At 37.6% G+C, this 13,585-nt stretch overlaps 1 protein-coding gene across 4 annotated transcripts in view; it reads left to right on the top strand.

Moving 5' to 3' along the window:
- Window positions 1-13,585, top strand: part of ERMARD (ER membrane associated RNA degradation) — a 38,078-nt gene that overhangs the window by 2,112 nt on the left and 22,381 nt on the right. For 2 of the 4 annotated variants that reach the window (XR_013181412.1, XR_013181413.1), the window contains exons 1-9: window positions 5,325-5,791; window positions 6,660-6,828; window positions 7,937-8,076; window positions 8,571-8,672; window positions 9,801-9,890; window positions 10,324-10,421; window positions 10,951-11,087; window positions 12,380-12,494; window positions 13,036-13,138. Coding sequence is in view for 2 of the 4 variants with exons in the window: in XM_077175617.1 (XP_077031732.1) it covers window positions 6,660-6,828; window positions 7,937-8,076; window positions 8,571-8,672; window positions 9,801-9,890; window positions 10,324-10,421; window positions 10,951-11,087; window positions 12,380-12,494; window positions 13,036-13,138 (954 nt within the window). In the remaining 2 variants the exon portion in view is untranslated. Of the gene's footprint in view, window positions 1-5,324; window positions 5,792-6,659; window positions 6,829-7,936; window positions 8,077-8,570; window positions 8,673-9,800; window positions 9,891-10,323; window positions 10,422-10,950; window positions 11,088-12,379; window positions 12,495-13,035; window positions 13,139-13,585 lie in introns of those variants that run through there. The other 2 variants (XM_077175616.1, XM_077175617.1) reach the window with 2 other exon arrangements.

The following is a 13,585-nucleotide window of genomic DNA, read 5'->3' as shown; positions in this document are numbered from 1 at the left end:
TCTCACCAGCTGCTCCCACTTCCACAGCAGAGCATTACAACAGATGAAGCCCATATGTACTCAACCATAAACATTTCCAAAGCAGTTTTGTTTGGTTTTTTTTTTAAACAGAGCAAAAACGAGCAAAATTATCTCCAATGTACGTCAGTTTCAGTGTGCCAACACCAATAGGACAAACATGAATACTAAAATAATGATGTTTTGAAAATTTTCAAATATACCATGTATTGTGATTCACAAATGCAGCTGCGACTTTCAGAGTTTTAGTCGTAATAACAAGCCATTACCAAAGCCAGTGCAATAAATGTATCAGTTTCACATTTAGCTGAAACCCAAGTGTCTCTTTGAGCATCCCAGAGGCATCTGCTGGCAACCTAAAGGGATAAAAGAGAAAAAATTACAAGTGAACCTATATACCCAGCATTATCTAAATGCTAATTAATCGTTTTAGGAGAGTTACAACTATTAACAACAATGCAAAAGTTGAATAAAATTAACAATTCCTATTCAATGTTAAATACATGTTCTTGCTTCACAGTAAAGCTCCCACACAGATAGATCCAAAAACTCAGCACCAAACACCCAATTCTCTCTTGTGTTCACTTGTTACAATTTAACATACAGTAAGAGCACCCCTTCAAAAGCAATTGAATGTCAGTGTGAACAGACATCAGTTTTGCGAACATTTACAACCAAGAAATCACATCCCCCACTCTTCCACCTCCAGCTTACTACAGCCTACTTGTAAATGTATTGGGCTCTCAGCCTTTTTGGTAAAATTGTTTTCAAAACTAAACTGTGTGAATTGATGGCTGAAATAAACATATTCCTTGGGAGAAAAAAAGTTAACTTGGGCCACTTCACTAATCTGTTTGCACCTACAGCTTCTCAGTCAAAACACCTCTTAAGAGGCAGCATACTGTGGGATGGCACCAGAAAAGCAGGTAGATGCAAAAACTGGATTTGGTACTGAAGCTGCACCCTTCAAATGTTTTATGTAACTCACTGAACACAGTTGGTTTCAATCAGGTTTTAAGAATTGATGATGAACACTGCAAAGCAGAAGTGTTCTTTGGCACTCTACTAGACAGATAAAAGCATTCTGAATGCCAATGGGAGCTCCAAGGTAGTTGGAATACTAAACTTATATACCAACACAGCACAATCTAGAATCCTTTTATTTTAGGTGTTCGAAGTTCAGATGACTGATGTTAATTTGAAGTCCCAGGAGCATGTCTGGTGGCAGCTGCAGTGACCATCCACCCTGCAGTTCCCTGCCACCCTTCTCTTCCATGACACCTCACACTACAACTGCATAGCATCTCACATGGAATGCAAGAACCCAAATGGAGATCCAAGTACACCGGACAAAGAAAAACAAAATTCGCTGAACTCATGGAATTGTACTGGCACAGCAGGCAGCAGAAACAAGTGGGTGACAGGTATATGCAGTTGGGGGTGTTTACCACTTACTGAACACATGAAGATAGCAACCCTCAGAGAGTTAGGCAGAATCACAGCAGCACCTTGAATTGTCACCTAGGATACTACTAGCCATAAAGAATGTAAAAGTTTCAGGACCACCTCAAACAAGTTAAGCTGCTGAAAGTGAAAGAACATCTAGGAGATAACACACAGTTTTAAAAGTTGTTTTTAATTTTCAAAAGGTGTAACAAATAATATGTTTGCTTACAATCATTGCCTGATTTGCCTTTTCCACAATTAGCACTGATACCACATACTTATAACGGTCATAGTCCAATTCCTTCACAGCATTTAATATTTCTTCTGAGATTGAAGCACACAGGAAGGGACTAGAAGCTCCATCGTATGTGGCTTCTTGTAGTTTATTCTATCAAAAACAATTTTGAAAGATCTTAGTTTTCATCTTAGTAGTCTTTTGCAAAAAACATCCTTTACAGTCATTTTCATTACAAGAACATGAGAAGAACTTGTGAGTTGAATAGTCAGTACAGATGATGGTCTCAAACAGCAAAGGATGCACTACTTTTACTCTGAAATGTTTTATCTGTTTTTAAAGGTGACACACATGCCCAGCCAATCTCCATTTAACAATCAGGAGAGTACTCTTCATTATTTGGCTTCAGTTCACTGGAAAACAGTGCTACAAGTATCTGTTCCAAATACCCAAGATATGTCTTCCAGACAGCAGAATTAAAAAGATCTGGTTATAACTGTTCAAAATACCACTAACACCTGTGGATTACCTCAACAAATTGTTTTCTTTTATATTTGCTCAATTTGCGTATGTACCAATCTGACTGTCAAGGATACCAAGTAATTTTATGCAGGTCCTGTGATATTAGCAGAATTAATAGAAATCCACAAATTTGATGTCATGATCCTTTGCTAACTGGACATTTTGTGAATTATGGTACTTTGAACTGCGCTGTAGCTCAATTTGATTTTAAAAAATGCAAGAATTTATGAAGCTTCAGCTCCACCTAAACAGCACACGCTCAGCAGTGACCTCACAGAGGCCCTTCTGCACTTTGCAAAACGGAATACATTCACATTATATCCATGTGCAAAACTCAAAAGACTGCAGAGATTTATGTGTGTTTAAGTTTATGCAATATTCACTGTTCTGCAAATATTTCTGCAAGACAAGCTGCTATTGCAATGAGACAAGTAATTTAAATAATACTATACCGTTAGTATCGCTTGAGCTTTGTCTTGTAATAAGCCATCCTGAACTTTAGTGCGTGGCTCCAGTCTGTACGTGTTACGGCTTTTTGACTTTGCCTTTCCTTCTGTTGGAGCTGTGCCTGAAGCATCCTGTGGTTTTTTTCCTTTTGACTGTACAAAATATTGAGAAAAAATCCACATCACATGTCATTACTTTAGAGTTTAAAGATTCTAAATAATACTTAATGGTGTACAGATAAGAGAAAAAAAAATCCCCAACAATTAATCTAGGAATATGTTAACAAAAACCACAGAAAGCTAGAAGCTGGTTATCATCTTCTGGCTGTTTTAACTACTGTTTTGCCTGAAACAGGAGAAGTGGTTGACTTTGACTCAATTTTAAATTCTTTTAACTGAACTATGCATTTAAACTCATCAATCAGATACACCATATTACCACCCTGAATCCACTCCCTTTTCCAAGGAAAAATACACAGATATAAATGTACCCAGATATAAATGTACCCATCCAAGACTGTTAGCCACAAGTTCAAGTTTCTCATTCAAATAGCCTACACAATACCCAAAATACAGACTTGGTTCATTTACTACTTCATTTTGCTTGTCCTTATTCCTTGTTACTAAAATAGTAGCTTATGTAATGATGATTTAACTTGCTCATTAAAAAAAAAAAAAAAAAAAGGAAAAAGTAAGCTCCAGTGTGCAAAGCTTTGTAATTTTGCTTGGAACTGAAAACAAGATCTCTGAAGATCACGTTTTCTCCCCATCCAGCTATGTACTCTGTATCTTCAAGACACATAACAAAACTTGTCCCTCTATGAATGCAAGAAGTCTGATGTTGCAAAAAATGTTACCTGCTGCCACCACGGTGGCTTAAAATAGAACTGTAAAATAGTAACAAAGACAGAGACAGAAAAGCACAAGGAACGATGAGATCACAACAAATGCCACAGGCAATGGTCTTCCATACCAGCTACTTCCTAACAAACCACTTCCAAGTTTCACTGACTCTTCAGTCTCAGCTCCACTTCCTGACTACTGCTAGAACCTAACATTGAGAGAAAATCATCAAATCCTTACCAGGAGAGCAGAAAAGAACTCAAAGGTGAAATAACATCACAATGCAAGGTTTATGCTAAGAAGTACTGAAAAAAAGTCATTTAAGGATAATATAAAAGTCTAATGAGAATTATTTTAGAAGATGCGCTACTCAAGGGCTCACAACTCTTTCCATCTGAGGAGTTTTAAGAATCAGGGAAGAAATGCAGTTTCTTCTCTATGAAATCGCTTGCACATTCATTCTGTCAACAACTGCGGACATTACCTAAAAGTGTCCTCTACTTCCTTAAAAGCAGTGATGTTGGCAGCCTTAGTGCAAATTGCCCGCTGGTGTTTGTTGAACTCTGAATGGCATTTACTCTAAAAACACAAGGACCAAACACATTTGCACTTAGCCTGTGGACACTCATTATCTAGTAACTGCAAACTCAGATCTCAAAAGACTAAAAAAAAAAAAAAAGAAGACTAAAGCCCTGACATGCTCATCACACATCACCTAACAGAAGAAAAACCACCCCAAGTCTTGTAGCTGAGGTCTTCAAATGAGTGTCGCTATCCATGTGAGTAACAATGAACTTGTGAAAAAGGGTGCAGTCCAAACAGTGATTCTTTGCTGACATGGTTCAGCGTGAGGCATATTACCTTCAACCTCTATCACCAATGATGGAGGAAAATTAATGTCTATAGCACACAACTTCTAACAATGGTGATATTTAAAAGTTTACCTGCTATTATTAGTGACAAGAGTTTTTATAATCACTTGCAAAAAGTCATTGCATTTACTAGTGAGGCAACCAAAAATTTTGATTTCTCTATAGACATGGCTAGTAAATAAACCTTCTTCTGTATATCATTGTATAAAATACACAGTAAACCCCGAAGTTTTAGCACAATGTGGCAATTATGTTTCTGTAAAATATTTGCACCCTCTGAATAAAACACTCAGAAGTTCAAGAACTGACTGCATTTGAGCACTTGACCAAAAAATGCCTGTTCTTAGGCTACTGAACTCGAGTACATTGGCTTAACTTTGGACATACAGAAGGAAGATTGCTAATAGAAAAAAAAAGCTTTTGCTATTTAGATGAAATTCTGCTTGTTAGTAAGTCCATTTTAACAATCAATAGGTTTTAGTTGTTAAAACAAACAGGAAAGAGTTCTTGTTTATTCCTTCAGAACAGGGTACGGCTTCTGGTTTAGAGCAGCACCCCGAGTTGGAGAGACTGCCCCACCAAAGGCAGGACGCTCCTCCTCTTTACCAGCCCAGCAGCTCAGGCTCGCAGCGCCTAAGGCAGCACGACAGCCGCAGGGCATGAGCCAACATCACACCTGACCAAGCAGAAAGAGCAGAGCTATCCCAAACCGGGCACGAACCGAGAGGGAACAGCATTCCTCATACCAATTTTCACAAGATCCCATCTTCTCCCCGCCCCATCGTTCCCTCCCAACTGAAGCGCCGCAGGCCAGGACCGGCACCCCCGCCTCAGTCGGGCATCACACCCCCCCCACGCCGGGGCCGCTGCCCGCTGCCCCCGCTCCCGGCGGGGCCCCAGCCCGGCCAGCTCAGCCCCCCGGAGCCGCCCCTCGCCCTGGCGGCGCTCACCGTGTCTTTATCCTGGCGCTTTTTCACTCCCTCCATGGCTGCGGCGGCCGCGGTCCCGCTGGGCGGCGTGCGGCGGCCCGGGCCCTGCCCGCGAGCCGGCCGTGACGCGACGCGCGCGGGCAGCGGTAACGGAGCCGGCGGCGGCCATGGCGGAGCGGGGGCGCCGGGCCGGGCCCCGGGAAAGGGCGCGGAGGGGAGGGGACAGCCCTGCCCTGCCCCGCTTCCTCCAGTGCCAGCCCGCTCTCCCTGCAAAGGTCACCGCCCCGCCCCGTGCCTGGCCCGTGTTACAGAAGTGATGGCAGTAAAGGGTAACAGCGGTCGTGCAGGTTTTGCTCTGGCCTTCTGTCTCTGACAGAGAAACGGCGAACGGGAAGCGGAAGAGACACAAATTAAGATGGATTGAATGATATGTCTTCTGAACATTGTAGATTTTTAAATTTCTTTTTCTTTAAATAGCAGGTAGGTACTCCAGATGACAGCTAATAGCGGTTTCCAATGGGAACTGTTACCCTTGCTTAGTGCTGACAGCTATGTAAATATTTCTTCTCTCCTTGAAGCCATGGATTCAGAAATTACATATGTGAGGGTAAATTCTGCCACCTAATTAGAGAGGAAAAATGTTTATAATTTAACTTTAATAGCATATTTTTCATTATTATTAGTTGTGGTACTTCATTATCAAACAATTTCTTGTCTATCTAATGAATGAAGAAGTGTGACTCTTTTAACTAAATCAGAAGCATTTTCATCCTTGTTAATATGGCACAGTTTTATCTGTGCAATTTTTAAAATTTAAATGTGTGCTTCTGAATCAGTCAATTTTTCTGTTTAGACTAATGTGAAAATAGCATGAATGCTTAAATTACACTAACATTGCTACAGAATTCACGTGTTCTTCCCCTGCCTCCCTCCAAGGATCTTGCTGGTTTTAAGGACTGATGCTCTTGGTTTACTTGAAGTAGCATCAGTTTCTCTGCAAGCTCAGATTAGGCAGAAAATTTATGTATAAACCAGGATATTTTGCTTCAGTCTGTCTTGTCACAGTTTCACTAGATATAACCATTCTGAAATTCACCCTCCTGACCTTGTGAAAACAGAGCAATGCTTTCCCCCAGTTTTATGAAGGTAGTTCTGGTTGAGAGTTCCTTTCATCAAGTATGTGAATGAAACTTGCATTGCAAACCCAAACAGCTTGTTTACAGACAGTGTATTACTGTCTGTGTAGCTGTGCTGATGGGTATGTTCTAGTAGTTTTTTTGTCCTCGTGTGCTTTCTGGCTTTCTTGTTACAAGGATTCTCTTTGTGTGTGTGTGTGTGTTTTTTCTAGATGGCATTGCCAGACTCGGTCACTACTTGCCTTTCTCAACCTGTGCACTATGTGATTTGCAAACTTGGATTTGAGAAGAAAGACACCTATGATATTGATAATATTTTATCTGGAAACGGGGAAGTTTGTTGGCCAGCTGTTACAGAGCATGTGTGTTACCTTGAATCAGGTTGGTGTTTACCTGCTGTAGTAGTGATGTATGTAAGACTGATGCAGAATTGCAGTACAGCTCATAGCAATTCTAGCTGAGTTCTGACAGTTTGTTACAGTACAGCATTAGCTCTGTGGTATGTAGAGTTCATATCTACAAAGAGCTTTAAATTTTTCATCTGCATTTGGTATTTGGCTTTTGCTGGCTCCTAAGGTTCGTGTGATCTGTGCTACCTAAGTAGCTCCTACTTTGCCTTCATCTTGGTTCCCAGCTTTATGTGCCTGTAACATAAGGGGTTCAGTTCTGCTTCTCTCCAACCCCATAATTGTTTTCTTCTGTGTTCTTTATATTCCTTTTGTGCTAAATTTAAAAGCCTGGGGCCATCAATATTGCTACTGTTGCTTCTGTTTGTGTTTCCCAGCTTTCGGTTGTACAGAAGTACAGTCCTGTTTCACTTCTATGTGGAATAGTTTGTAGTTGTTTTTTAACCAAAACAAAGTGTTTATGTCCTGATGAATTAATAGAATTTTAATTTGCCAAATTCCATCATGCAAGCTCTGTTATTGATTTCCAGAGGTGGTAGAAATAGCTTTCAGTAAACCATAAGAATTTGTTTTCCTATAAAAAGTGTCCCATTAAAAAGAGGCAGTGATACCACTCTGTAAGGTACCACATCCATCTACCTTCTTTAAAGGCCATAAGTGGTGCATTTTGACTCTCACTGAGCCTGCACTAGCTTCCAGCTTGATGTATGGAATTTCTATAGAAATTCTAGTAGTTTTTTCACATTTCAACAAAAGCAGAACACAATGATCCTATTTACTTTCATATTTTCTTGTGTTAAGTTTTTGTTGGGGTAGAATTTTTGGGTTGTTTTTTTGTTCTATTCAGAGAAGGTGCTTGGTATTACCTGGATTTGCATTGCAGTTTTACTTTTTAATACCTTTTCTGAGTGGTGTTTTGGACAGTAAATTGTATTGTATTGGTTGTGCTAAAATAGTTGGGATAAAATTGTCTGTGCTAAATATGTACACAAACTGTAGCAGGTTTTATCCCTAGTGAGTTTTAAAATATTAGGCCTTCAGGAAGGTTGGTACCCTAATCACCTTCTGTTTTTCAATTTAAGATCAAAGTGTGGATTATATCAAAAGCATACGATCTTTAGGACCTGTCTGTGAATCTGTTAATTTGTACTTCAAATCTCTGACCAAGGAGCAGTTTGTAATTCAGTATGCATCGTGGTTCCACTGGACAAACTGCACAGAGGTATGGAAATTTCTCTTAAGTTTGTATTTTGGCACCTGAACTCTTTGTGGAAGTTTAATGTGAGAAGACAGAAGAGACATCCATGAACAAAAGTGCTTAGAATTTGTAACTAATTGTCCTTCTCTGATAGATGGTTGCTTATAATTTTTCTGACTTTGTAATTAGATTTTGTGTTAGACAACATGAGGAGCTTTGGGCCTGTTCTAACATTAGTTTGTAGGATTTTGTTTTTTAATAATATGTGCCTAATGCCAAGTTTTACCTTGTAAAGTAATTATGGATATTTATAAATATGTAAGTCACTAGATATCAAGAGGTATTCTAGGGAAGTTTCTGTCCAGGTATCTACACTTTCGTTTCTTTGGCGTGGTTTTCTTTCCACATTTGCACAGCAACTATCACAGAGGAATATTTACATTTCTCTGTGCTATTGGCTATGTGATCTTTCCTTTTAAATATTGAGCACAACCTTCTTCCTCTCCCCCATCATGCAGGTATTTCTGGAAGTGTTTGATGTTTTACAATCTACACAAGCTACAGAAGTTGCTCTAGGCTTAATGAAACTAACATCATGCTTGGAGCGAGCCTTGGGTGACGTAAGTGCCCGCATGAGAAGTCTATCTTGGCTTTATAAGATGGGAATGAGCTCTTGGATTTAATTGTACATTGAAAAAAGTGATATTACCCTGTTCTGTAGTAGTACACTAATAGCCCACATACATTTTGAGTTGGACAGAGGTTCTTTCCTGGATCCAGTTGTGCTGATGGAAACGTGCTTGTAGAGTTGCTTGTGTGAGTGCTGTTACTAACTAATTTAATTAGGAAAGAAACGTGTTTGATTGATCACTGTACAGAGTAGGTCTTAATTAGTTTGATTTATTTAACTGAAGTAGGGTAGCATAGCTTCCACAGAAGATTTGATGGTGTATTAACTTCTGGGAGGGATGGCATACAGTTGGAAAAACAGGCTACTGGGTAACTTCTTTCCTAGGGAGAAGAGAGAAACAGCTACTTAAACAGTTTTTGCTGCTGGGCTGTTTTACAGCCATGTAAGTTAAAATGGCTGGCTGTTCAATATCTATGAGGAGCTCTGGAGAAGGAAATGATAGAGAAAGAGCAGTGGGCTAACTTACAAACCAATTTGCCCAATTGTGGGGCGTGGTAAATTTTTCAGTAAAAAAAATCACCAAAGATTGGAAAAAAAAGTCAGGGAGAGTACAAAGAATGGAAGCTGTGATAGCAGTTGAAAATTGAAATGCTATTATTGTCCAACAAGGATAAAATTTAGTTTAAAGAACAGTCTGAATCAGAATATGAACCACATGTCTCCTCCCTTTCACATTGACAGACCTTGTAAATTTCTATTGTAAAAATACACTGTCCTTGGTAGAGTTTATTCCCTTAATTAGGTGTTCTTGTTGTGCCTTACTGGTTTTTGTGGGATTTTTTGGAAGAGAAAAGCAGTATATGTACAGACCTTGTGAAAAGCCTAACTATGGTCACATTAAATAAAATATCACTATTTCCTGATATGTTGTCTAAATTTTAATTTGTAATGACATTACAGAATTTAATGCCTTTTTGAGGATTTGGTGGGTTTTGTTTGGTTAGTGTTTTTACAATAATGAAAATGGTTATTGGGTAAAATAGTCAAGGTATATGTTTGAAATACAAAGAAGTAAAATAAATTATTCATTATCTGTTCTGCTCTTTTTTTTTAATAGGTGTATTTACTTAAGGGTAATGATTGTCCTTTCCTTCTAAGAGACTTGCTTGCATCTGAGCAGCTTGCAGATGTCTTTGGACAAGCTGTAGTAAGTACATAGTTTTGAAATAAGGAATAACTACTGAGCTGGTTTTCTTCCTACCAAATGTACCTTGTGTTAATTTGCATTAAATTACATTGGATTTATAGTACAAGAAGTAAGAGCTGAACTTGATCTCATTTGTTTGCCTGTCATAACTGTTTGGGATATCTAATAGCTAGTTTGATTCTTTCCATATTTTATACTATATCCTGTACAAGTAATAACCTGAGAGATTCTCCTTCAGAGAATACTGGGAATTGCAAGTAAAGAGTTTCTGCTACTGTGACAAGTGATGGCCAGTCATCTTGACAGTAGACATTGTAGTCTCTTAATAACTTCTTAACTTTACTGCCAGGGAAAGGTAATAAAAGTAAGAAGGGTAAGAAAGGCAAAAAATAATAGATTTTTTCATGCAGTAATTGCTTTATTTATTAATTAGATGAATGTACTGAGGGTATTCATTGGATCTCCACATGGTCTGAACCTTCGTAATGTTTTGTGGCATGGATTTGCATCACCACAAGAAATTCCTGCCAAGTAAGTTACCAGGAAAAGATCACTCCTTTTCTTACCAGTCAGACTTGTGAGTTCTTGGTTAGTGGTTAGTAACCCCCTACTTCTCTTATGGGAAAGAAAAGAAATTTCCCTTGCGGCTTCCTCTTCTTTTGGAAATGGATTTCCATAGAATACTTCAGCCACTACAAAGATGGCCAGGATTAGGTCCAGCGGGTTTTGTACTGTTAGGGAAAACAAGAAAATTTAACTTTTTTTTTAAGTCAGGGCAGTGAGGAGTAACTTGGAACAAAAGACAGAGTAATGGGGTACAAGGAGAAGCAACAGCAGCGAATGTAGAATACAGTGATGTTTTAATCTAATTCTACTCTTTTTTTCATGCTTAGAAATGCAATTAATTATTAAGTGCCCCTACTTAGGTGGGGAGAGTACATTCTGGGTGTTTTTTAAATAAGCAAAAAAAACCCCTTTGTTCCTAACTCAAAAATGTTGGTTCTTTGCAGAAAAAATTCTTTGTATAAGCTTTTCTAATATATTGTGGTATTCTCCCTAGATACTGTGCTATGCTGCTCTTTTTAACTGCAGGATTGGGTCAGTTGTTACAGACTTATCTTCTGCAAACTAAAAGTGTTTTAGTACATCGACCTTATGTGGTCTTCATTAGCTTAGAGGAGCTTGATGCATTTCCAGGCAAGTATTTAACCACTAGCAATTATTTTATTTTCCTGTATTTTGCTATTGTTTCCTTGTCCAAAAGTGCTGTTGAAAATAATGCATTTCCCAGAGTTCCAAGATCAAATTTTAACTAGGATACCTGTATACACTGTCATTAGATGAACCAATCATGCTTGTAGGGCAACTTCTTAATATGTAGACAGTTCACTGACTATTGAGTAAAAGACTGCTGCATTCTAAAATAATTGCAACACATTGAAACATGAAATATGGCTGCTTCTAAAAGACTTCAGCTGTATGTTACTTTTTTTAGATTATGAGAATTAATTTCATGTAACAGTCATCTAGTTTGCCTTTATGAAATCTAACTTTTTTCAGAATCAATGGGTTCCAGCTGCAAGGGTCCCAGCAGGAGTGCCCTGAGTCTTACAGGGAAGGTAGTGTTGAAACAGAGTAAAAGGTGGTGACACATATTTACTACACTAAAGCTTTTCTCAGGGAAGGATTTGAAGTGTCAGATTAAAATCTTCTCCCGGCCCACACACCTTGTTTGGTTTATTCCTACTATTTTAAGGCAATAACAGCATATAGGGGATCTTGGTGTCAGTGGTGATCATGGTCTATTCATGCTATATAATCAGTGGAACAACTGTCCCAGAAATTGAGACAGGGATTTTGGGAATCAAATCAATAATTATGTAGTGTAAATCTTATGGCTGTTGATTTGCTTTGAAAAAACACTTACTGTAATCAAGTTACACTTGTCATTTTAAGCTTTCTCTTGAATAAGACATTTATAATATGAATTTATAAGTGTGGGTTTCATTACATGGTAGCATTGAAGTATGAAGTGTTAGTTTGTAATGCTGTACTTTTAACACAGAAAATTTATAAAATAGTAACTACGTGCTCATGTTCAAATGTTCATACTATTGTATTGATTCTGGCTGAATAAAAATGATTCATAAATATTATACTTTTCTAAAGTATCTGAAGTAGATAGAGAACAACTCAATAGAAGCTGGGTCCAGTTGCTATGTAGTCTTTCAATAAAAAGCAAACATGACTTTTTAAACTGATTTTACTCTATAATTTTATATTATCACCAGAAAAACAATCTTACATATTTAAATTCTGATCTTAAGTATGGCTACTGTCGTACTTGCATAGTTAAAAGAAAATTGATAACTTTTAAATTTCCCTTTACAAATGTTGAAATTATATCATATTTTCAGTAAAATATTTAAAATTCATTAGTGAAGTGTAGATTATGTGTAATTTTTCAATGTTGTTTTTTTAACTTGCAGATCTTAATAGTGAAATACTTTCCATAGCTGAAGAACTTGTAAAACTGTCCAGTTTTGTATTAAAAATTATGTTACCATTTTGGATCGCTGCTTTAACAGCTTTCAAGCAAAGCAGGTAAGATTTTGGTTTTTTTTTTTAATAGAATCTAAAAAGAATATATTCTGTATTTTTATAACTACATTTGCAGATTCCAAGGCTTCATACTAAATTACTTCACAGCATATAGTTATGCTTTGTTACGGTGATGGCTTGGAAAGTTCATTGAGTTATGGCTTTGTTTTGTGCCAACTAAGATTATAAACTATATTTTGAAGCCCAAAAAGAGCTGTTGGAGATGTAGCAAAAAAGGAGAGGTTTACAAAGCAAGTGGAAATAAATCTTCATACGTTAAATCACACATATTTTGAATTTTAAAAAAAAGTGTATTGGTTTGTTTTCCTCTCCCATGCTCATCTTTTTGTGAGTTATTCTCATCTCTGAGCTTGGATTCAGTGGTCAGTTTCTGTTTGGCACAGGTAGTCATTTATTGTTTGTTTACAAAGTGCATTACAAAGGAATTTTGTAAGGGTTGTTTAGCCTGAGACTGTAACTCTGAAATGCTTTATATTTATAAGGAAGAAAAACACCCCTTTGGATATCTCTGTTACTTTTTCAGGTATGCTGACAGTGTGATTCTCTTACTTCCTCAGCTGGAAGCTGGACTTAGATTGCTCTTCACTACAACTAATAAATGTCCAAATCGATTGCTAACAGCGGAGGTAAACTTTTGTCTAAAGTCAATTATGATTTAGTGCTTACAATATTTACAAAAGAGTTATTCTAGAAGTCTAATGTATAGACCATTTACAGATTTTCCCCACAAAATTTCAATCAATTTTGTAACATTATTTACAGATCTCCAGTTGTGATTCATGAATGCCTTTAATATATTTTTAAATGTCTGCCTCTAAAAAGGACTGAAAAAGTAGTGGAAGATTAAAGTTCAGAAACAGTAGTTTAGGGTGAAAAGCAGGACATGATATATTTGCTTTAAAAAACTGAGCACAAGATCCCAAAATGCCTTTTTTCATTCATAAGGGGACTTTTTTGCTATTCATGCACCTCTGGTATCTTACGCAAATGAATAAACTAAAGTTTTATATACATGACTAGTTAATTGATTTTGTTTGAAAACCAAATAATATTATTTGTGTTTTGTGTTTTGT

The sequence above is a fragment of the Agelaius phoeniceus genome, chromosome 3, assembly GCF_051311805.1.
Source record: "Agelaius phoeniceus isolate bAgePho1 chromosome 3, bAgePho1.hap1, whole genome shotgun sequence".
NCBI classification, from domain to species: Eukaryota; Metazoa; Chordata; class Aves; order Passeriformes; family Icteridae; genus Agelaius; species Agelaius phoeniceus.
Note: the sequence above shows the minus strand (reverse complement) of the source record. Positions and strands in the feature narration are given on the sequence as shown.